The sequence below is a fragment of the Anopheles arabiensis genome, chromosome 3 (assembly GCF_016920715.1).
Source record: "Anopheles arabiensis isolate DONGOLA chromosome 3, AaraD3, whole genome shotgun sequence".
Taxonomy (NCBI): Eukaryota; Metazoa; Arthropoda; class Insecta; order Diptera; family Culicidae; genus Anopheles; species Anopheles arabiensis.
Window position 1 is genome coordinate 78,019,024 of NC_053518.1, and position 21,295 is coordinate 78,040,318.

Here is a 21,295-nt window from a genome sequence, read left to right on the forward strand (position 1 = left end):
GGGGAAAAAGGGCCTCAACAGTACAGGGTGATTCGCTGAAGCGTTGCTCATATAGCAAAGAAAGGGCTCAGCTAGTGATGGGCAAAATGGGTCTGCAGGCGGATTTGGATTGATGCGAATCCAGCTGCTTTCGGATTTGAATCCGAATCAACTCCGGAGTTAGTTAGAGCCACTAGACACTGTATGGATGTAGCCATTAGCTATAAGTTTCCTAAGATTTGTTGAAAACTTTTCAATTTGTCGATGGGTTTAGCTCACGATTTATTGTTAGCTTCTAGAAAGTATTTGGATTCAATTAATTTATTTGAACTATTCAACAAGTTATTGAACGATGCCCTAAATTGCTGGAATTATTCGTTTGAAAAATATTTAAATAATATATTTTTCTTTTGAAAAATGCCAACTAATTCTGGAAATAGGTAAACATATGCGAAAAATTGTTAGTATAGCGTTGAAAGAATCCAAATGTAGGATTTGGGAAGCAAACCATAACTTACGAGATTTATCAAAACAATTAAAATCTAGAAACAACTAGAAAGCCATGGAAAACTCAGTATACGGTTTTGGCGGTACACACATAGGCAATCGATTTTTTCTTATAAGTTCTTCTATTCTTCTATTCTATTCTATTCTTCTATAGGACGTTACGCCACTACGCGGACATGCCGGCCTATACAGGCTTTCGAGACGTCACTAGGCTCAGCTACAGAGTTGGTCGGAAAATGGATGATCGCAACTACGTATCCCGTTTTTATCAACTCTGTCTGCAAACCTATTCTGGTCCTGGAATGTTTACTCGTTCGGGAGCATGAAAGAAGTAAACTTGGCAGCATCTACACAATGATTTCTGTATTTCAATTCACAAATCCACGCGTTGTTCTTCCAACCTTTTCACTATTCGGCAATTCACTATATGGCAATAAATATTACCAGCTCCTTCAGTTTTCGCCATACTCGATAACGGTCGATTCCCCTTCCGTCGTACCCTCGCAGTGTGGTGGCGTTTCTGCGTCGTTTTCGCCACCTTCAAGCGGGTGCTCCTTTTTGATGTGCGCATTGACGAGATACTTGTACCGGTACGTTTTGCCACACAGGGAGCAACCGAACAGGATGCCGCTGTGGGTGAACTCGTGCTTTTTCCTGGAGGTGTCGCTTTTGAAGCGCTTCGGACATTGGCTGCACATAAACGGCTGCTCTTTAGAATGGACTAGCTGGTGACGCTTGAGCATGTCGCTGCAAACGCAAAAAAACGTTAGCAATCGTTAGTTATGAGCTGCATAAGAAGCTTCCCGTTTTGTACGTTAACTTACAGCATCTTGAATAGTTTGCCACAGATGGGACAGGCGTGCTCCTGCACACCATGAAACCGTTTCACGTGCTTTCGCAGCACACAGGCGTCCGGGAACGTTCTCGAGCACACCCGGCACTCGTGCAGCTCACCGATTCCGTGCTGTGCGTACTGAAAATATAAAGCAAAGTACTGGGATTAGAAAAAAAATGCCAAAATTGTTTTTCCGGCCAAAGGATAACGCCAAACGTACCATGTGCGACCGGTAGGTAGAGTAATGGGTAAACCCAATGTCACAGATTTCGCACGTCTTTACGTTCACCTTGAGATGGACGGCTTGTACGTGGCGCAGCAGATTCGATGAATTGCTCATCCGTATCGAACAGTGCGGACAGGCGTGGCCCATCTCCTTGCTGTGTGTTGCGCGGTGCGTTGCAATGTTTGTCACCACCTTGCCGCACGTTTCGCAGAGTGGCTTCTGACGCTTGCGCTTGGTGCGGCGAAATAGAATGCTCGTCGAGGTGGCAGCGCGAGTATTACCGCCAGCTTGTCCGCTCCGCACTAACACGAGCTTGGCTCGTCTGGTGCGTGAACCAGTCCAGCAGGTAAGATTATCATTCTTACTTAATGCAGCTACGGCTTCCTCGCCATCAGTGGGCGGTTCACCCAGCTCTATGTAGTTGGCACAGTAGAGCGTATCGTCTTGTTCCGTCGACTGCTGCATCGTTGCTACCGTTGGTTCGTCTTCATGGCGTTTAGGCGGACTGGTTTCCGAGATAGCTGTGCCGTCATCATAATCAACGGAAGCGATGACCTCTTCCCTGTACTCCATTGTATCATCGTTGGTGGAGTCTGTATTTCGTTTCGTTCGCGTTCGATTTGGCTCATCATCATCATCCTGTTCGAAGTCCGTTTCATCATCAGTAGCCGAGAAACCATCGTTTATCGTATTATCAGTGATCTCAAAATCTAGTGGATCCTCCAGGACAGAATCATCGTTTTGGACATCATCAGTAGCACCTTGGACGACGGTGAAACGCGACCGTGAGCAGAGCTGCCGGAACAGGTAGTCGTTGCTGATGCAGTTGTTCCGGAAAGCCGAAGCCTTTTTAAGCTTGCTGGTGCACTCCAAGCATACCGCCTGCGTCGTTGTTTGATCCGTACATATCTGTAGAAGCACGCAAAGCAATTTTACTTTAGTACGGCCATCAATGCATCGCACTATTCAGCCGTGTCGAACTTACTTCAATTCCTGTTAACTGTTGCACATTTTCGATTGAGAGCGACGCGTCCAGGATCTGATCGAGCAGAATGATTCGTTCATCTTCCTGGGACAAACAGAATCGGCAAACGTTTAGCAATCCCTGCGAGGCGATCGCCATACTGCGGGCGAAATCTGGAAAGGATTGTTGGTAAACAAATTTCCAACGAAACGGGTTGTCAAAACGGCGCCCATTTGTATCGTACAGGGTGGTTCCGAACGGGTTCGGAGACGAGAGAAAAGGTTGCTTTTCCAGCACATGCGTGTACTTTTATGGCAATAATGATTTTAATGCTATTTTTAGGTTTATTTTTTTCTGTGTAACTTAGTGATGTGCTCTTTGGAGCGCACCCACGACTCCGATCCGACTCTGGATGACTTCGACTCCAACCGATTGCGGACGACCCCAACGACTCTGAACGACTCCAAAAGACTCTGGCCAACTCCCAGCGACTTCGGACGACTCCGACGGCTCTGGACAATCCCAAACGACTCCAAACGACTCCTGATGACTCCGACTCCCAACGACTCTGGTCGACTCCGGACGACTCCAGCCGACTCCGGACAACTACGGACGATTCCGAGAGATTCCGAACGACTCCGGATAATACTGGGTGGACCTACCTTCCGAAGTTGAATTCAAAATTATCGGAGACGATTCCGGATTGTTTTCATCTTAACTCATCACTAGTGTAACCAAACGCGGTATTATCACTTGCATTCAAAGGTGTGAAACCGTTTGAAGTGATCTCTCTGCGTGAATTCATTGCTGAACGTTTTGTTGCAATCTTTGCATTCAAATCTTTTCCCAGTGGATTCATGAGTCAGCTAAAATGTAGAGAGGGCGAAAGAAACTCCGGTTTTTAGATCATAATTTGGACATTATTTGTATGAAACATACATCCCACTACTTACCATATGATATCGATACGTTTTGTGGTGTACGAAGCCCTTCCCGCAGATGCCGCACGTTTTGCCGACCGTTTTGAAGTGCACCGTGTTAATGTGGGCCATGATGTTGCTCTTCTGCTTCATCTTCACTGGACAATGCGGGCACCCGTACAGTGACTCCTGCCGATGATTTAGCAGATGGCGGCGTACCCCGATCACGAACACGCCGCACACTTCACAGAGCGTCTTCGGGCGTACACGGATGCCCGCTTTGTACTTTTTAATGTAGTAGCCCGGGCTCTGATCAACGATCGATGCATCTAGGATTTTCCGCTTCTTTCCCTCGCTCTTGCCCGATCGGCGAACGTTGGACTGCACGTTTTCAAGCAGATCGGCGCCATTTTGTATACTTCCTCTCTGTTTTGCCGACCTTAGCAAGAGGGGATTTGTTCGACTTTCGTCAGTTGTCTCCGAATGGTACGGATCGTCGGGCGCAATATAGTTCGCAGAGTACAACTCTGCATCATCGTCCTGGCATTCTGGCGAGCTGATTGGATTGCGCTCTTGTTCATCGTAACTGTACCCATCCAGTGTGAGTGCTTCGAATTCGGTTGTTTGATCGCTCATTTGCTCCTTCTCCTGTTTCTCATCGTCGTCGGACAATTCTTCACACTCCCAATCTTCATAGTACGCGCGCTCTGCACTGTAAATGAGCGTCATGAACAGCTCCTGGAATTTTATATCGTTGTTTAAGCAGGTGCATCGGAACTCCGCAGCCGTTCTTAGCCTGTTTGCGCACTCGTGGCAGATGGCGTAGGTCGCGCAGTCCTCGTCTGGGTTTATCTTGAAAGTAGAGCAATCACAATCTCTTAAGTTCACCCGAAAGCGTATCCGATCTCTTCATAGAGCGAGGATTTCTGCTCACCTGTATTCCGGTAAATCGTTCCACATCTTTGTGCGTAAGTGAAGCACTGAAGGTTGCTGTGATCGGACAGAGGCGCTGGTCGTCCTCGCACAGGCAGAACCTGCAGATGGGCACAATTGCTTGCAGTGCATTCGCCATCCCCGATTCCGAATGCTGGTTTGTTGTCAAACAAATATCAGCTGCGATTCAAACGTCAAACATAAATGTTTTTGTTCACAACAAAACGGTGGAGTTTTTTTTTATTCATAAAACTCTTCACAGGGTGGTTGCGAAATTACAAGCCCTGAAGCTGTCATCCCACGACGCGCTATCCTTTGCCAACCGTCAAAGAGTCTGCACGCACACAGAACCGGAACATCCTAGGACTGGATGGGCATTTCTCCGAACTCGACACATTTTACCATAAAATAATATTAAAAAAGAACTCGCAGTGAGGAAATATCAAGAAAACATTGTGATACGTTCGCAGAACACGGGTAGAACGGGTGAAACAGGCGCACAACGCCGCCCAAACAAACTGCGCAGACTGCGTGTATGTGTGTGTGTGCGTGCGACAGGTTTGATAGGAAATATGCCGCCAACGGCTGAACCGCCAACCGTGGCCAAGAAAGAAGAATCAGCTGCCGTGCCCAACAAAAACAAAGCAAAACAAAAAGTTTCGCTCAATATAATCTATCCACCCTTTGAACCGGAACTTCTTGACTTTTGGTTTCTTGCCTTGGAAGCCACGTTTGTTATGAATGGCCACTACTCGGACAGGTACAGGTACAATGCGCTCATCACTTGCCTAGGCAGCCGCGCCAAAATGGTCCGCAAGACGATCCAAATGTGTAGTACATTAAACTCGAAGAAAAAGTACAAAATCCTCAAAGCTGCCGTACGTGCCTGCTATCCTACGGTAGAAGAGCAGAAACCCGCCACCACACCTCACCCGCTCACCACCGTGAAGCTTGGCGACCGGAAGCCGTCCGAGCTGCTAGCCGAAATGCGCCTCTTGGGCAACGGTTGCCCGGATTCATTGCTCGAATACGTTTGGCTTCGTGCACTGCCGGCTTCGATACAGTCGGCCGTTAGTGTGCATGTCGATGCCGTAGAGGTTCCTTCAATCGACGACTCGGCTGCCAAGGCGGACAAGATGTTGGAGAAATTACGCCGCGCGGAGGAACGAGCCAAACAAAACAAAATAAAAAATCAGCAAATGTCACAAGTTACTGCATTGATGGATAAAATTATGAAAACAACCGAAGAGCTGCGACTCCTCTCCGCTTCTACCTCCAAAGCGCAGGATTCGAGTAGTACCGTTTCGTGGACCTGCTGGTATCATAGCATCTACGGCAAACAGGCGTATAATTGCGAGATGCGCAATAAAAACGATTCTACTATTAAGTGTGATTTCTTAGCCAGAAATCCATAATGCAAATTTTAAAATATCTCGTGAAATGTCTGATCTTTTTAAACCAGAATTACAACCTATAGCCATCGATCATTTGACAATGTATTAAATCTGTTAAAAAAAGAGAATACAATAACAAATTGCTTTACGCACATTAATCTGGAACATCCGAATTCCCATGTTTAGGCGAAGTCTGAAGGAGTCCCAAAGTGGCCATGGAATGAAATCCTATACCAGCATCGATTTAGGCTCCATTTAGCGATAAAGTGAAAATCCTCACGAGGTATCGTTTCAAGATGATATCAAACAAAAAAAAAAACCTTTTCATGTGGGACATTAGATACGAAACGGAGGGGTAATCGTTTCCTCCTTTATTTTAGTTGTATTTTACATCACATCTAAGCATTATACATAGATTTTCGTCATTATGATGTAATCAAGCAGAACAAAAAGGACATTTGGGCCTAGGGCAGTTACTACGGGTCCAATCCGAACCACTAGTTCCTTCCGGAGTCGGAGACGTTCGGAATCGTTCAGAGTCGGAGTCGTCCGGAGTCCAGCCAACTCCGCGACTGTGACGTCAACCAATTCCGGAGGACTCTGACGACTTCGAACAATTCCGGATGACTCCAAACGACTCCGGACGACTCCAAACGATTCCGGACGACTCCAAACGATTCCGGACGACTTCGACTCCGACTCCAAACGAATCTGGACGATTCCAAACGACTCCCAACGACTTCGGGCGATTCTGAGCGACTCCGCATAATGCTGGGCGAACCTAGGAGTCGGAGTCGGTTCCGAAATTATCGAAGTCGGATAGGAGTTGACTTTTTTGTTTTAATACGAAGGGAACTGTTGAAATGTTATCTTCGATTCATTGTTTGTTTCCTTTTTTCTGTTAAGGCTATAGTCAACTTTCCACATGTACGGCGTGCTGCTGCAGTTGGGCACAGTAATTTAATTGTATTCTCACTAACTGTCAAATAATTTCCTTTTTGTCTAATATATTCCTTTCTTTCTGTTTTGTTCAAAGTCTAACGTTGGTGCCCTGGTGAGCCGGTAATAACAGGGGGAAAATATTCTCCAACTACTACCGTACGTTGGCACAGGATTGGCAAAGGCAACAAAATTGCAGTTCCGCTTTTACCGTGTATTTCTTTTTTTTTTTAGTGAGGATCAATTCACTCATTGCTAAGACCTTCCGTCGGGTGCATTTTACGACGGTGTATATTAAGCAGCGCTTTGTACCGATAGGATTTGTCGCACAGCGTGCATTTGTACTGGATGCCGCTGTGCGTGCGTAAATGGGTGGCTCTAGTTTTGGCGCTTTTAAACTGCTTCGGACACCGCGGGCATGCGTACGGCCTTTCCGTGCTGTGAACTAGCTGATGATTTTGAAGAGCTCTCCTGCAAATAAACAATAAAAAAAGCGGTAAAAACCGATTGATAACATTGTGCAGGGTAACTCTGTTGTACGGATGCAAATCTTACCTCATTTTGAACGTTTTGTCACACAACGAGCAGCTGTAACTCTCCATTTCGTGATACCTTCTGATGTGCTCTCTCATGCTGCTCCTGTGGTTGAACATCTTTCCGCACACTTTGCACTCATGCTGCGTCCCGATGCCGTGGTGTGATAGCTGCAAACATATGGAACGATTGTTGCCTGTGTAGTAATTGTGTAAGGATTTCCCTTGCCCATTCAACATCGCTTTTCAAGTTGCGTTTCGTACCATATGCGAATCGTAGCCATTTTTGTGCGTAAATCCTTTGCCGCATGGTTTGCACGTCTTCACTATCCTGCGCTCGTGTACCGCCTGCACGTGCCGCATCATGTTGGCCGAGTGCGTCATGCGGACGGGACAGTGCGGACACGCGTACCGGGCCTCCTGCTTGTGGCTGACGATGTGCGACACGATATCGCTCACCATCTTCCCGCACATTTCGCACAGATACCGCTGGCGCCGATACTTCGACAGGTCCAGCAGGTGGTACATTTCGTTCGAAATGTACTCTTGCTCAATTTTCGACTGCGTGTAGGCTCGTTGCGGTTTGCGCATGATGGCGTTGTACATTTCCGCTATGAAGCTGTCGTCGTCGCTGGAGCCCCGCGCGTCATCGTCCAAATCTTCGCCCGGTGCGATGTAGTTAGCCGAGTACAGTTCTTCTTCCACTAGCTCATCCTTCACGCCACGATCGACCGATGGTGGGGGAGAGGGGTTTGCGAGCACCATCGATTGTGTGGTGGGCTGTTCGCTTGAGAAGCATGAATATCCTTCTTCCTCTTCTTCTTCTTCTCCTTCTTCTCCTTCTTCTTCTTCTTCTTCCTCTTCTTCTTCTTCATCTTCTTCTGACACACTCGTCGCTTGGGAAGAGGATGCCTTCGGAACGACACTTTCCAACTTCCGGTTAACACACGGGTCGTTACTGTGATTAGCCGCTGCAGCATCTACTTCATCGAGTATGTCATCAGCACACATTTGTGGGTAAATTTTACGTAAATAGGCATCGTTCCTTAAGCAAGACCGCCGGAAGACAGCATACGTGTACAATCGGTTGGAGCAATCGGTACAAATGGCATCGTGAATGTTTTCGTCCGGTTCGATCTACAAAGACAAGCGCGGGCATTATTTTAACCCAGAAAGGGACGCGACAAGGCAATCGGCAATTCCCTCCTACTTACAGCGATGCCCGTGAATCGTTCTATATTGTCGACGGTGACGTGCTCGTCCAGTGCGTTCCTGATCGGGATAAGAAGATCTTCGTCCTGGCTTAAACAAAATCGACAAAAGTTCCACATTTCCTGCACAACTAGCTCCATGGTTGGTTTCTGTTTCGGTAACAGCGAACGGCAGGTAAACACCACACACAGCCCAAACAGCCACAATTCACACTGACGCGAAACGTTGTTTGTGTTGTTTTGACAGCCTTGCACAGGACCAAAGCACAGCACAGGGTGACTAGTCGCAGTTGTGCGGGGTGTTCAATAAGTTCGAATGCAACTCTTCTCAGCGTTGTGTAGTAGTGATGGTCGACCCGAGCCTATCGGGTCGTAGCCATCCGTAAGCGAGCCTGAGTCGTTCGGTTTATCCCGAAAGGTACAAGTAGGTTCGATAGGTGCAAGAAAGCATAAGTGACTCCGACCCGTTGGTGCAATGAGTTTGGGTCGGTTCGGGACAAGGTGGGTTCATTCCACAGTGGCTGGTTGCAGCGAGTTTGGGTCGACCCGAATGTTCAGTAGGTGCGAGAATGCATAAGCGACTCCGACCCGTTGGTCTCGTCTGTTATTGAATCTACCTTGACTCTACCCGAGCCGAATTCGCTTCACCAACGGGTCGGAGTCGCTTATGCATTCTCACACCTACTGAACATTCGGGTCGACCCAAACTCGCTGTAACCACGCTACGGTGGAATGATGAACCCTGCTCGATCCGAAATCGTTGCACCGAATGGGTCGTCGGAGTCGCTTTAGCCTGGGTCTATGAACATGTTGCGGCAACATTTGTTCAATGGCAACATTTCTGGACTTTCCTATTTATTTCAAAAACTGTGCACATACTTGTAGGGATTATAAGGTATGGGAAGAAGAGAGTGAGAGAGAAAAAGAGAAAAAAGGAGATAGATGGATAGTTGTGTCAACAGCGAGAGAAGGACAAGGAATGGAATTGAAGAAAATAAATCGTCAGTTGAGTTAGAACTGTCAGCTGGAACACATATACTGTGAGTGCGTGGCGTATTAATGAGATCCGAAAAGCGTATTTCCTCCTCCGGTCACTACAATACTCACTCACAAAAACATTTTAAAATTAAGTTGCAATTATTTTTTATCCGTTGTGGTGTGCAAACAAGTACAAAAATATTCATGCAACAAATTAACATGAAACAAATCGATTTGTTTCTCATGCAACAAAAATGTTCCCGGAACATGAGTTTGACAGTTCGTCTATACGATTTGACAACAAATGTTCCCTTTTTTGCTGCTTTTATAATGCATCAGTCGTTCATCGTCTGCTAAACGAAGTCCTTTTTAGATGCCATTTAGGTTGAGAGCTTGAGCCGTTTAGGACCCGTTTAGTGGTCGTTTATTGGATTTGTGGCACTATCGTAACTATTCGGATTTGTGGGCAACTATTCGGAAAACTGTCATTTGTTGTCTGTTGATTTTAACATACTTTTTACAGTTAAACGATTTTAATTAACCGCATTGTTGATGCGTCTATCTATACAATTCCTTCATCTGCACCACCTTCGTCTGCATTTTCCGATTTGATCACTGCCTCCGGGTGGTGTTTTCGCATGTGTATATTGAGCAAGGATTTGTACCGATAGGACTTTCGGCAAAGCTCGCAGGAGAACGTGATACCGGTGTGCGTGAGCTGATGCGTATTGCGAGCGTACCCACTCTTGAACCGCTTCGGGCAGTAGCTGCATGCGTACGGCTGATTGTCCGAATGTACCCTGCCGTGTATATACAACGCCCGTCTGTATTGGAGAAGTAAGAGAGTAGAGTAGTGGAATTTAAAACACAATAGAAAATAATCGATTTCAATTATTAGTTTCGGAACAGTTGGGCAATTCTTTGAGCGATAGTAATAAGAGTAAGAGCGCCTGAACTGATATCATTTAAATAAAATCATACCTTGTCTTAAACCGTTTGCTGCACAGCTTGCACTCGTATTTACTTTCATAGGTGTGCATTCGGCTGATGTGCTCCCTCAAGCTGCCCTTGTGGTTGAATATTTTCGGGCAAAGTTTGCACTTAAATTTCTCCCCGATACCGTGTTTGGTGCGCTAAAAGTATAAAATGGCTGGCTAAATTCGCATCAGCTGCAGGCATTGGAGCGCGTGCTTACCATGTGCGAGTTGTAGGTGTTGTAATGCGTAAACCCTTGGCCGCATGCATCGCACGTCTTGACGATCGTTTTCATGTGCACCGCATTGATGTGCCGCACGAGATTGGAGCCATCGGTCATTTTCATGGAGCAGTGTGGACAGGCGTACATCGCTTCTTTGGTGTGGCTCAACAAGTGACGCTTTAAGTTGGTAACCATCTGGCCACAGAGGTCGCAAAGCTGTTTCGTTAAATATGGCCAATCCAGAACGAACGGCTGTTCTTGTGAATATGCTTTGGGAGTGGCAGCCTGCTTCGTTAGCCGTAGCGTCTTGGACCTTTCGCCCGCTTTGTTTGCTTTCGGGCGTATGAGCCTTTTGCCCCTACCGGCACGAACGTTTACGGCCGCCGGTGTCACTAGAACGGTATCACTAACATCGTGACGATTGTCCAACTCAATCAGCTCTTCATCACAAGAAACGTACTGCTCAGTGCTAGCAAGAATTAAACCAGTGTCATCGCAGTTTACATTTTCAATTTCATTGAGAAATTCATGCTCGCATTCGTCGAAATCATCTTGCGATTCGAGGTGAACAGTGGCAGGAGGTAGCTTTCGATCCGTTTCGTGCCTAGTCTCGGCTATGAATTGTGAGAACATTTGCTGATAGATTCGATCGTTGCGTACGCAAGACTTCCGAAAGGCAACTGATTTTCTTAAGCCATTTCTACAATCGGTGCAGATCACGTAAGGTACGTTGTCATCGGTTGGGATCTAAAGCATCCAAAAAGGAAGGTGTAATTGCGCATCGTAGACAAACCAACGTGCAAAACAAACCTGTATGCTGGTAAAATGTTCCACATCCTCCGAGGTAAGCAAAGAATCAAATACATTCTTGGCAGGAACTAGGATGTCCAGCTCTTCGCACAAACAAAGCCGACAAATGTTAGTTATTTCACGTAAAGTGTGCACCATCTCGAACGGAAATGAATTTGTTTAACAACAATGCCCCAGCTGAGATATGTCAAACACGATTACAGGGTGGTTCTTAAGACACAGCGTGCCATGCTGCCAGTTTATTTTTAATTGTTTGCATTTTCTAATCCGGTCCGCCAGATCCGTCCGTGTTTTCGGCAAACAACTCCGGGTGAAGTTTTCGCATATGCATGTTAAGTTGAGCCTTGTACCGATAGGACTTATCACAATGCTGGCAGGAAAATATAATGCCCGTGTGGGTGAGTTGATGCGTATTGCGGCCGAAGCTGCTCTTGAACCGTTTCGGACAGTGGCTGCAAGCATACGGCCGGTTGTCGGAATGTACTCGTTTGTGTATATACAGCGACCTTCTGTGATAATAAAAAAGATAATTACTAAAAGAAAGACAGTATTTTAACATTCCCCATTCTTTCCCCTTCCCTTGTACATACCCACACTTAAACCGCTTACTGCAATCCTTGCATTCAAATTTAGTTTCGATACTATGCCGACGCCTGGTATGTTCCTGTATGCTACGTGTACTGTTGAACTCTTTGTAGCATATCTTGCATTTATATTTTTCCCCAACATTATGCACGCCACGCTGAAAACGAAAGATGAATAAAAAAATATAAAAATGAAAAGGTATTGGTGTGGCACATGTTTTGTTTTTCAAAGCCCAGAACCAGGCTTACCATATGAGCATTGTAGCTGTTATGATGCTTGAATCCTTTACCACACAATTCGCACGTTTTAATGATCAGCTGCATGTGCACGGCTTCGATGTGGCGCGCAAGATTCGAGCTGTCCGTCATCTGTATCGGACAATGCGGGCAAGGGATTCGTACTTCTTTCGTGTGCGTCAGCTGGTGTCGTTTGTAATTGGTAGTCGTTTGGCCACATATGTCACACAGGTATTCCACATGACGATTCGCATACTTTTTGCGTCGTTTCCTAGTGCGTATTGGTGGGTCCTGAAGGTTGCTTGTTTCGTCAATTGCCATCGGTTCCGGGTGAGGAGACGAGAGTGTTGATTTTAAAAGGGTAGCTTCTGTTTCAATGCTTTCCAAATCTCTTTCATCAGCGCTAACTAGCTGCTTGTTCTCAGAAGCAGACAGTTGCTTTGGATGAACGGGGTGGGTGAAAACCGTAACATCGATATCATCATCGGGTGTGTGATGAACAATCGTTGCAGGTTGCTTTCGATGCGTTTCGTTCCGAATCTCGACGATCAATTCCGAGAACAATTGGCAATAGAGTCGATCGTTGCGTACGCAAGACTTCCGAAAGGCAGCTGATTTTCTTAAACTACTTCTACAATCGGTGCAGATCACGTAAGGTACTTTGTCATCGGCCGGGATCTAAAACATCCAAACAATGTTGTAACTGAGGATCGTAGCGTCCAACGTGCAGAACAAACCTGTACACCGGTGAAGCGTTCCACATCCTCCGTGGTAAGCGAGGAATCGAATACATCCTCGGCAGGAACTAGGATGTCCAGCTCTTCGCACAAACAAAGCCGACAAATGTTAGTTATTTTGCGTAGTGTGTGCACCATCTCGAACGGAAATGAATTTGTTTAACAACAATGCCTCAACTGAGATGTGTCAAACACGACTACAGGGTGGTTCTTGATTAGCAGCGTATCGTGTAGTGATGGGTAAATAACAATTATTTCCGGAGTCGGATTGATCCGACTACGGCACCCATTGGAGTCGCATTCGGAGTTTCCTCGGACTGTATTAGCGGGGTGGAGGGGGGTCGTGCACGAAAAAAAAACTCCGGACTCGTCGACTTCGAATCCGTATCAGTCCGGTTCAGTTTGGATCAGTTCTGTTCAGTTCGGGTCAGATCGGATGATCCTGGCAGCGTCCGAACGAGTCAGGTCGCGTCCGAGCGAGTAGTTTAGGTTGGCGGTATAAAAACAGTAAGGTTATTTCACTTTTGACTGAATGTAATGGGAGGTATACGGGAACTACAAGGAAAAAAGGACTGATCCGGAAAAGACCGGATTGATCCAGACTGATCCGAACTGATCCGGACTGATTCGGAGTCGAATCCGGTCATGATCCGGAATCGAAGTTGATCCATGACTCCGCTCCGGATTACCCATCACTAGTATCGTGCTGCCAGTTTATTTTTGAATTTTAAGTCCAACGGATCCGTCCGTGTTTTCGGCAACCGACTCCGGGTGAAGCTTTCGCATATGTATGCTAAGCTGGCATTTATATGGATATGACTTATCACAATGCTGGCAGGAAAATCTAACCCCTGAGTGGGTGTGTTGATGGGTATTGCGTGCGAAGCTGCTCTTAAACCGCTTCGGACAGAGGCTGCAGGCATACGGCCGGTTTTCGGAATGTACTCGACCGTGGTGTCTTAGATCTCGACTGAAAGAGAAACGAATGATATGATTGCTTTTGCTATTGCTTTCTTCCACCTTTCAAACCAACCTCGTTTTAAATTGCTTGCTGCAAAACGTGCATTCGTATCTTCTTAGTGAGCTGTGTATCCGGTTGATATGATCTCTTAATGTACTCTTCCCGTTGAATTGTTTAAGGCACATTTTGCATTCAAACTTTTCTCCGATACCGTGCGTGATGAGCTATGAATAGTTTTTGTTTTCAAATACGCTGAACAAATTTTCCCATTTTAATATGCAAGTAGAGAACTTACCATATGCTGGCTGTAGGTGACCTGATACGTAAATCCTTTCTTGCATATTTCACACGTTTTAACGGTCATTTTCTTATGAACCGACTTAATGTGGCGCACGAGATTGGAGCCATCAGTCAGTGTCGTGGTACAGTGTGGACAAGCGTACATTGCTTTTTTGGTGTGACTCAACATGTGACGCTTCAAGTTGGTAACCATCTGGCCACATATGTTACACAGACGTTTCGTGAAATACGGCCAATCAAGATGCAAAGTACTTTCTTGTACTTGTTGTGTCCCTGAAACATCATCTTGTTGCGTTGTTAGAGGTGCTGTTGTCGCTTTCGTGGGTTTACTTCGCTTGCTTTTGGTTGACCGAACGGCTTTCGCAGCAGCCGACTTTGGCTCACTCAGCTGACTGGAAATGGGAGTGCCAGAAAGGCTTTCCAAATCATGGTGAATAGTTTTGGTGGCTTGTTGTTCTGTTCCGTACCGAATCTCGACGATCAATTCCGAGAACAATTGGTTATAGAGTCGATCATTGCGTACGCAACACTTCCGAAAGGCAGCTGATTTTCTTAAGCCATTTCTACAATCGGTGCAGATCACGTAAGGTACGTTGTCATCGGTTGGGATCTAAAGCAGCCAAAAAGGAAGGTGTAATTGCGCATCGTAGACAAACCAACGTGCAAAACAAACCTGTATGCTGGTAAAACGTTCCACGTCCTCCGAGGTAAGCAAAGAATCAAATACATTCTTGGCAGGAACTAGGATGTCCAGCTCTTCGCACAAACAAAGCCGACAAATGTTAGTTATTTTGCGTAGAGTGTGCACCATCTCGAACGGAAATGAGTTTTGTTTAACAACAATGCCCCAGCTGAGATATGTCAAACACGACTACAGGGTGGTTCTTAAGGCGCAGCGTGCCATGCTGCCAGTTTATTTTTTGCATTTTCTAATACGGTACAACGGTCGGTGGTTTTGGCGGGAAAGAGGCGCCATAGCAGATCAGCATGGTTTTAATTCTATTATTTATTTTTTAAATTCCAAAGAAAATCCTCTGCAATGCGCAATTACAGTTCGATTTATGTTGAATGTAAAAGACAAACAATAATGAAAATGATTTAACAATTCTCAGGATGTACTTTTTTGACGTGCTGGCTAAGCAGTGACTTGTAGCGATACGATTTATCGCAAACCGAGCACGGGAACATGTTCCCACTGTGTGCTAGTTCGTGGGTAGATCGGGCAAATTGACTTTTAAATCGTTTCGAACAGATTCCGCACGCGTAGGGCCGGCTCGACGAGTGTACCGTGCCATGGTGCTGAAGTGCTTGTCTGTTTGTAAAAGAAAATGGATTAGCGGGATTGAAGGAAAGCAAACGTAGGTGCCTACCGACCTGCTCTTAAACAGCTTTCCACAAACCGTACAGCCAAAGTTCCGTTCATTTTTGTGAAATAGAGTAATGTGCTTCCTGTAGCCGCTCAGTTGTTTGAACGTTTTCGAACAAATTTCACATTCCAAAGGCTCTCCTACGCTATGCTGCGCACGCTAAAGAACAGTTCAAAATTCAATTTAAAAAAATGACGATTACAAAGCAACAACTCTACGTCCCCGACCTACCATATGAGCATCATACGAATTTTTACTCGTAAAACCCCGGTCACACGGTGTGCAGAACATGATTACTTTTTTCTGATGCACCGCTCGTATATGACGCATTAGGTTGGAATGGTCCGTAAGCGTCTGGGAGCAATGGGGACAACTGTAGGTACTGTTCTTGGTGTGGCTATTGAGATGTCGTGCTAAGTAGGTGACTGTTTTGCCGCATAACACACACAGCTGTTTCTGTTTTGCCCGCTTACGGCCCGGTTTTTGGGGAGATTCTTTCGGCTCATTGGTGTTTTCCAGTTCGCAAACGGCAACAGATTCTGGATTGGAACATTCGTCTTGTTCTGGTTCAAATTCCGGGATCGACTGTTCGAAGGATGATCGATCACCGTCCTCTGCAGCAAGTGGTGTGGTTTCTGTAGCTGGATTAATAAATTCAATCGCATCTGAATCCCACGCTATTGTTTCGGCGCTACATTTGGTCTCTTTGGTGTGATCGTTGCTATAATTGGATTTTGAGAAAAACAATTGCCTAAACAGTATGTCATTGTTGAGGCAGGCGTCACGGTATTCAACCGAACGCTGTAGGTTATCTTTACATCGCAAACAAATAGCGTATGCCAGTTTTCCTGCAGGGTCAATCTGTAGAACCATCGGAAAGGTAAAACAATCGAGTAAATAAACATCATGTGTAGATCATCATGAGAGGTAGAAGAGGTCGTTCATACCTGAATGCCGGTGAACTTTTCTATGAGTTCCGTAGTAAGGGAAGAATTCATAACGTCCGATGCGGGAATTGTATCGTCTTCGCCCAAACAAAGCCGACAGATGTTGGAAATACAAAGCTCTATTTTCACCATGATGCAGTAAAAGGGAATAATACAGCAAGGACAGCACAGCTCCACAGTTCACTAAAATATCTCCCACATCTAGGTAAATTGTTTGTAAACAATCACCAACAGCTGTGAAGAAACGTCACTCAAAGCTTGCTGTGACAGTTAATTATTTACAGGGTGGTTAGTAAAGAATTCAAATGTTCTTTCGTTTATTTCAAAATTTTCACAAAAGTTTTACGTTGTTTCTGCTCTCAAGAGGCTTCGGAATGATGTTTCTTTACATGTGCATTAAGCAGAGATTTGTACTGATAGGATTTATCACATAACGAGCACGGAAACACGACCCCGACATGGGTCAGCTCGTGTGTCCTTCTGGCACTTAAACTTTTGAATTGCTTCGGGCACATCGCGCAACTGTACGGCCGATTGGTGGAATGTACACTTTCGTGTAGCTTCAACGCTTGCCTGTGAAATGGAACAGAAGTTTCGTTTAGTTGGTAAATATATTGCACTAGAAAAACGGTGCAGCAGCAAGACTTACTTATCCTTGAACGGTTTACCACAGATCGCGCATGGAAAGTTCCGTTCGCTAGTGTGTGTGGAGGATAGGTGCTTTTTATAGCCGCTAGGTTGCCTAAACGTTTTCGAGCATATTTCACACTTGTACGGTTCACCCATGCCGTGGCGTGATCGCTAGCGAATTGGAAAGGCAAGAATATGTTCAAACGTGTTGATAGAGGTAATAGTTCAGACAGCGTATGCTTCTTACCATGTGCGCATTGTACGAGTTGATGTGAGCAAAACCCCTCCCGCACGGTTCGCAGGATTTTACAATTTTCTTCAAGTGTACCGCTTGTATATGGCGTGCGAGATTCGACTGATTTCTCATTTTTGTGGGACAATGCGGACAAGCGTACAGTGTTGGCTCGTTCGTATGAATACGAACGTGGTGCGACAGATTGCGCACCAGTTTGCCACAAGTGACGCATAGCTGTTTTTTGAATTTGGTCGAGCCAGTTCCTTCGTTTTGAATTTTGCTTGACACAACTGCTGTGGCTGTTGTGCATGTTGTAGGGCTTGCAGACAGTCTTTCATTTTTGTTTCTCTTTTCGTTAGCCTCGTCGCTAATAACAGCTTCGTCGAATTGTTCCTCGCGTCCTTCCGAATCATTTAAAAACACTTCGGTTAGATCTTGGCTCAAACCATTGCGCTCCTTAGATGCTTCCTTTAAGTACATAATTTCAATCTCAATCAAGCCGGTATCCTTTTGCTTCGACCGTGCTTCGGTTTCATCATTACTGTTGCTCGAGGGAATAGTGCACTGCGAAAACAAATCTCTAAACAATACATCGTTACTAACGCAGATGTTGCGGAATTGGACCGATTGATTCAGGATATCTTTGCAGTTTCCACACACTACATACGGTACTGTTTCCGCCGTTTCAAGCTGCAAAACGAACAAGATATGTTTTGTTAATCACTAGAACAAAAGAAACCGGATCAAACTTACCTCTATCCCAGTAAACAGTCCAATGAGCTCGGCGGTAAGTGAAGAGGAAAGAATCTCGCTGATGGTAACGAATTGTTCGTGTTCTTTACTCAAACAAAACCGACAAACGGTCGAGAATTTGCGTAAATCATTCATACTAAGTTCATAATTCACTGGCAGAGGCGTTAGCAAAAGTAGGGTAAACAATCACAACGTCAATGAGCTGCCGAAGTAGTTAGACGAGCCCCGTTGTTTACATTCCGATCGACGACGAGAGTCGATAAAAGTCGATGAAATGAACAGTGCGCTAACGATTTACGCGGTACATATGTTCCGAAAATGTAGGCAATTTAGAATAAAGTTTGGTGGTTTGGCCTCTAAATAAAATATTTTATAAGCTACATGTGACTTAAAGTAGATTTATGTAACACTTAAAAAAATTAATTCGATTAATCAAGAATTCAATTAGTACAACTTATGGCCAATTTCATAAAATTCGCGTTCGCTCGGATTTTACGACCTTAAAGGTAAAATGTTAGATTGTTGAGGATGTAGTTCCAAGACATTTTCATTGACATATTTACGTTACGTTAAAGTTAAAATCCTTCTAGTAGAATATTTAAAGAACAACAACAGTTTCAATGAAATTTAGAAAAAAAACCTAATTAACAAACATTATTTAAAAACAGATGTTTTCAATTTATTGAACAGTTATCCATCATACGTAGGACTGATTCTCCTGCTATGGACAAATCAATAAGTCACTGAAAGCCAAGTCCAATAATGATACAGGCAGGCCTTGACCGACATCTATTGTTGTGCCAGAGAAGAGAAGAGAGTCATCATGTAGAGTGTATTCACAAAAAAAAAACTGGTGATTAACCTGGTATTACGACACTTGATGAGTCATACTAAGCGGCCAGCACTGCAGTAATCGCTATTCATTACTTTTGAGCGTTACCAATCTATCCTAATCAAGGACACTCTATTTTATGTTTTTGTATCTCTAGCAGGTCTTAATCAGGGGTTCGGAAAGCAATGTAAAGCGTGATACGAATCATTGAAATAAAAAGTAAAATAGATTTATTTTGAGTATTGATGTCAACAACAGATCGGTCGCTTATTTAAAAAAAAAAAGATGGAATGTCATGAGTAATAATACATTTCAAGAACCTAGCACATAAATGGATGAATATCACGATCACTATTGATTATACCATTTGTGAAATTTGAGATAAGTACAACTTCCAAAATACAAGCGAAAATATCACGGTGCCACTGGAAAGGCTCACCCAACGATGGCTGACGTTGAGTCGGTTGGCTGCGTTGCAGAGATCGCCTTGGCAAAAGCACATGTACACCTTTTTGTAGTTATAGACGGTGTACGCACAACGATCCTCAGAGTCCGAAGGGCCACGCTGGACGCACATTCGCTGGGTAGCCATATCATAATCTGTTAGAAAGAGTAAAGCAAGATAGGTGTTATCGGATCGGATCAGATCAGGTTTCTTAATTATTTATTGATGTTATAATTATTTCCGTTCAAACATACCATCTTCGCGGAAGGAGCCCATCCCTTCGATTACTTTGCCGCACCAGCCAGACGCACACGGCACCGCCGATACGCCACGTTCGTTTTCGCTCTGTGTAGCATTGAACAGGAACGGATCTTTACAGCTGCCAAGCTCGCTCCGGGATCGACATTGGTAACATCGTTTCAGCAGGGCTAGGGAAAGTAGTAAAGCAAAAATTACAATATTACTTTATGCTTTCAAGATGTGTACGATTCTTGAATTTTTTTTTTGTTGGCTCTAAAATCTACATCGCAGGGATCTTCAGCAGATTCAGATTAATGCTTCAGCAGATTCAGATTAATGCTTCAGCAAACGTTTCTCACTATACGCGACATTCTGAAAGTGATCACAAGCCACAGTGACCTTCAGACATTGTTCAAGGAAGTGGGCTTGCCGTAATTGTTACATTCACCATCGGATATTGGCGATAGGTGTCACAAACACGTTCTCGTCACTATGAAATCAATGTTTTTTTTTTTTATAGGCACGACGTAATAATTTCTAGGATAAGCATCATTTGGATACCTTTTATATGATTTATTTTTTTTTTCAAAATTTTCTTCAATTTTAAAAGGTATAAAAAAGTATTTGAAATATACATAAAAATAACATTAGTTATCATAGAGCTTGTTACGTTTTTGATTAAAATTGTTTAAAATATAGCCTTTCTCATAAAGTAAAGTTTTTCGTATAACGAGTGGAACACTCAAATTGAACTCGTAGAAAGAGGATCCACTGTTATTGGCTGAATGACATCCTGGTCCAGCGAAACACACAGGCTTTCTCACTCTGCCAGATAGGATTGTTTATGTGCCAGAGCGAGAAAGCATATCTATTTTGTTTGATGGAATAGAAACTTAGCTGATTGGAAGATTCGCAGACCCGGAAAGGATCCTTCTTAATTCGTTGAATTAACTCACCGTTTGTAATCGCAATCTCCGTTGATAGCAAAAGTAATGTAATCGATGCAAACCAAGCGTGAAACGATCCATTCCGATGAAACATCACTCAATACGTGTCACCGTCCTAATTGATTGAACTATGTTTTGCGTATTGATGACACGTTTGCAATGTTGGAAATCAGATGGCTAAAGTGAGCGCGGGAGTTTGATAAGCTTCCGGAGCTTTGTAAGCAAGCGCGAAACGTTTTATTATTGTTTATTCACTGCACTAAGACACTTTGACCTCTCTGAGCATGCGCAAGCCTTCCGGAGTGGTCTGGTGAAATTTATTGCAAAATCAATGTAAACATTAAAATGTCAAACAGCTGCAGCAGCAGTTAGACGAGGTGCATTGCTCGCGTCCCAAATCGACATCGAAAATCGATGTACGCGATGGCTGAAGTAGTGAATAGAGCTAACGTAAAAACTTAATGAAATTTAGTTTGTTATAGGTAAACCGATGTACCGTATTAAACGGGATAGTTCCACATATTATGTGCCTTTTTTTAAAGTATTGCTTGAGTTGAAAGATTTTTTCTTGGAGTCAATAGTATTTGAACGAAATTTAAGTTGCGTCTTCAGGACGAATCGCATGCGAAAAAGCAATGACACTGGCCTAAGTG

The 21,295-nt window shown here is 44.5% G+C and overlaps 8 protein-coding genes across 11 annotated transcripts in view; 1 reads left to right on the top strand and 7 right to left on the bottom strand.

Annotated features, from left to right (window-relative positions):
- Positions 1 to 941, top strand: part of LOC120901318 (putative zinc finger protein 735) — a 31,081-nt gene extending 30,140 nt beyond the window's left edge. For both annotated transcript variants that reach the window (XM_040309162.1, XM_040309163.1), the window contains one exon: positions 641 to 941. The gene's annotated coding sequence lies outside the window, so the exon portion shown is untranslated. The remainder of the gene's footprint in view (positions 1 to 640) is intronic.
- On the bottom strand, positions 835 to 8,681 carry LOC120901201. The gene is made up of 10 exons (XM_040308908.1): positions 8,445 to 8,681; positions 7,495 to 8,367; positions 7,253 to 7,401; positions 6,947 to 7,168; positions 4,366 to 4,465; positions 3,465 to 4,283; positions 2,533 to 2,817; positions 1,542 to 2,456; positions 1,311 to 1,459; positions 835 to 1,233 (listed from the first exon to the last, which is right to left on the bottom strand). Exons 1-10 carry the CDS (start codon positions 8,580 to 8,582, stop codon positions 939 to 941), a joined length of 3,945 nt encoding a protein of 1,314 aa, XP_040164842.1. The 5' UTR covers positions 8,583 to 8,681; the 3' UTR covers positions 835 to 938.
- A 1,146-nt stretch (positions 8,682 to 9,827) lies between these two features.
- LOC120901325 (zinc finger protein 426-like) lies at positions 9,828 to 11,609 on the bottom strand. The gene is made up of 4 exons (XM_040309172.1): positions 11,428 to 11,609; positions 10,615 to 11,364; positions 10,401 to 10,552; positions 9,828 to 10,243 (listed from the first exon to the last, which is right to left on the bottom strand). The coding sequence occupies exons 1-4, from the start codon at positions 11,563 to 11,565 to the stop codon at positions 9,982 to 9,984; spliced, it is 1,302 nt and encodes a 433-aa protein (XP_040165106.1). The 5' UTR covers positions 11,566 to 11,609; the 3' UTR covers positions 9,828 to 9,981.
- Positions 11,610 to 11,632: 23 nt separating this feature from the next.
- On the bottom strand, positions 11,633 to 13,639 carry LOC120901329 (zinc finger protein 235-like). Its single transcript, XM_040309177.1, has 4 exons — positions 12,986 to 13,639; positions 12,261 to 12,926; positions 12,018 to 12,169; positions 11,633 to 11,936 (listed from the first exon to the last, which is right to left on the bottom strand). The coding sequence occupies exons 1-4, from the start codon at positions 13,121 to 13,123 to the stop codon at positions 11,690 to 11,692; spliced, it is 1,203 nt and encodes a 400-aa protein (XP_040165111.1). The 5' UTR covers positions 13,124 to 13,639; the 3' UTR covers positions 11,633 to 11,689.
- A 31-nt stretch (positions 13,640 to 13,670) lies between these two features.
- On the bottom strand, positions 13,671 to 15,085 carry LOC120901333 (myoneurin-like). 2 transcript variants are annotated; one of them, XM_040309183.1, is made up of 5 exons: positions 14,920 to 15,085; positions 14,714 to 14,856; positions 14,242 to 14,638; positions 14,019 to 14,170; positions 13,671 to 13,955 (listed from the first exon to the last, which is right to left on the bottom strand). In XM_040309183.1, exons 1-5 carry the CDS (start codon positions 15,055 to 15,057, stop codon positions 13,700 to 13,702), a joined length of 1,086 nt encoding a protein of 361 aa, XP_040165117.1. In that variant the 5' UTR covers positions 15,058 to 15,085; the 3' UTR covers positions 13,671 to 13,699. The 2 variants fall into 2 exon arrangements, with proteins under 2 accessions (XP_040165117.1, XP_040165116.1); XM_040309182.1 differs by having other exon boundaries at positions 14,242 to 14,856.
- Positions 15,086 to 15,128: 43 nt separating this feature from the next.
- On the bottom strand, positions 15,129 to 16,784 carry LOC120901335 (zinc finger protein 354A-like). 2 transcript variants are annotated; one of them, XM_040309186.1, is made up of 4 exons: positions 16,561 to 16,784; positions 15,845 to 16,474; positions 15,621 to 15,772; positions 15,129 to 15,558 (listed from the first exon to the last, which is right to left on the bottom strand). In XM_040309186.1, the coding sequence occupies exons 1-4, from the start codon at positions 16,690 to 16,692 to the stop codon at positions 15,345 to 15,347; spliced, it is 1,128 nt and encodes a 375-aa protein (XP_040165120.1). In that variant the 5' UTR covers positions 16,693 to 16,784; the 3' UTR covers positions 15,129 to 15,344. The 2 variants fall into 2 exon arrangements, with proteins under 2 accessions (XP_040165120.1, XP_040165121.1); XM_040309187.1 differs by lacking the exons at positions 15,129 to 15,558; positions 15,621 to 15,772 and having other exon boundaries at positions 16,223 to 16,334; positions 16,432 to 16,474.
- A 46-nt stretch (positions 16,785 to 16,830) lies between these two features.
- LOC120901332 (zinc finger protein 90-like) lies at positions 16,831 to 18,378 on the bottom strand. Its single transcript, XM_040309181.1, has 4 exons — positions 18,179 to 18,378; positions 17,438 to 18,115; positions 17,210 to 17,361; positions 16,831 to 17,133 (listed from the first exon to the last, which is right to left on the bottom strand). The coding sequence occupies exons 1-4, from the start codon at positions 18,311 to 18,313 to the stop codon at positions 16,920 to 16,922; spliced, it is 1,179 nt and encodes a 392-aa protein (XP_040165115.1). The 5' UTR covers positions 18,314 to 18,378; the 3' UTR covers positions 16,831 to 16,919.
- An 839-nt stretch (positions 18,379 to 19,217) lies between these two features.
- On the bottom strand, positions 19,218 to 20,974 carry LOC120901342. The gene is made up of 3 exons (XM_040309196.1): positions 20,652 to 20,974; positions 19,710 to 19,883; positions 19,218 to 19,610 (listed from the first exon to the last, which is right to left on the bottom strand). Exons 1-3 carry the CDS (start codon positions 20,734 to 20,736, stop codon positions 19,369 to 19,371), a joined length of 501 nt encoding a protein of 166 aa, XP_040165130.1. The 5' UTR covers positions 20,737 to 20,974; the 3' UTR covers positions 19,218 to 19,368.
- Between the last annotated feature and the right edge of the window lie 321 nt (positions 20,975 to 21,295).

Bases quoted from the DNA above. Each gene is read 5' to 3' on its own strand.
- LOC120901342 (XM_040309196.1), bottom strand. From the start codon at position 20,736: ATGTTTCATCGGAATGGATCGTTTCACGCTTGGTTTGCATCGATTACA. The intron at 19,884-20,651 runs GTGAGTTAATTC...TACTTTCCCTAG, and splicing joins GGAGATTGCGATTACAAACG to CCCTGCTGAAACGATGTTAC. The intron at 19,611-19,709 runs GTATGTTTGAAC...TCTTTCTAACAG, and splicing joins GGGCTCCTTCCGCGAAGATG to ATTATGATATGGCTACCCAG.
- LOC120901333 (XM_040309182.1), bottom strand. From the start codon at position 15,057: ATGGTGCACACTCTACGCAAAATAACTAACATTTGTCGGCTTTGTTTG. The intron at 14,857-14,919 runs GTTTGTTTTGCA...TGGCTGCTTTAG, and splicing joins AACGTTTTACCAGCATACAG to ATCCCAACCGATGACAACGT. The intron at 14,171-14,241 runs GTAAGTTCTCTA...AACTATTCATAG, and splicing joins TCACCTACAGCCAGCATATG to CTCATCACGCACGGTATCGG.
- LOC120901332 (XM_040309181.1), bottom strand. From the start codon at position 18,313: ATGAATGATTTACGCAAATTCTCGACCGTTTGTCGGTTTTGTTTGAGT. The intron at 18,116-18,178 runs GTAAGTTTGATC...TTCGTTTTGCAG, and splicing joins GACTGTTTACTGGGATAGAG to CTTGAAACGGCGGAAACAGT. The intron at 17,134-17,209 runs GTAAGTCTTGCT...TCCATTTCACAG, and splicing joins GGTAAACCGTTCAAGGATAA to GCAAGCGTTGAAGCTACACG.
- LOC120901201 (XM_040308908.1), bottom strand. From the start codon at position 8,582: ATGGAGCTAGTTGTGCAGGAAATGTGGAACTTTTGTCGATTTTGTTTA. The intron at 4,466-6,946 runs GTGAATTGATCC...GCCCATCTGCAG, and splicing joins ACGGAAGGTCTTAGCAATGA to GTTCTGCCTGTGCGAGGACG. The intron at 1,460-1,541 runs GTACGTTTGGCG...TTATATTTTCAG, and splicing joins CTACCTACCGGTCGCACATG to TACGCACAGCACGGAATCGG.
- LOC120901329 (XM_040309177.1), bottom strand. From the start codon at position 13,123: ATGGTGCACACACTACGCAAAATAACTAACATTTGTCGGCTTTGTTTG. The intron at 12,927-12,985 runs GTTTGTTCTGCA...TGGATGTTTTAG, and splicing joins AACGCTTCACCGGTGTACAG to ATCCCGGCCGATGACAAAGT. The intron at 12,170-12,260 runs GTAAGCCTGGTT...TTTCGTTTTCAG, and splicing joins ACAGCTACAATGCTCATATG to CGTGGCGTGCATAATGTTGG.
- LOC120901325 (XM_040309172.1), bottom strand. From the start codon at position 11,565: ATGGTGCACACTTTACGTGAAATAACTAACATTTGTCGGCTTTGTTTG. The intron at 11,365-11,427 runs GTTTGTTTTGCA...TGGATGCTTTAG, and splicing joins AACATTTTACCAGCATACAG to ATCCCAACCGATGACAACGT. The intron at 10,553-10,614 runs GTAAGCACGCGC...TTATACTTTTAG, and splicing joins ACACCTACAACTCGCACATG to CGCACCAAACACGGTATCGG.
- LOC120901335 (XM_040309186.1), bottom strand. From the start codon at position 16,692: ATGGTGAAAATAGAGCTTTGTATTTCCAACATCTGTCGGCTTTGTTTG. The intron at 16,475-16,560 runs GTATGAACGACC...ATGGTTCTACAG, and splicing joins AAAAGTTCACCGGCATTCAG to ATTGACCCTGCAGGAAAACT. The intron at 15,773-15,844 runs GTAGGTCGGGGA...ACTGTTCTTTAG, and splicing joins ATTCGTATGATGCTCATATG to CGTGCGCAGCATAGCGTAGG.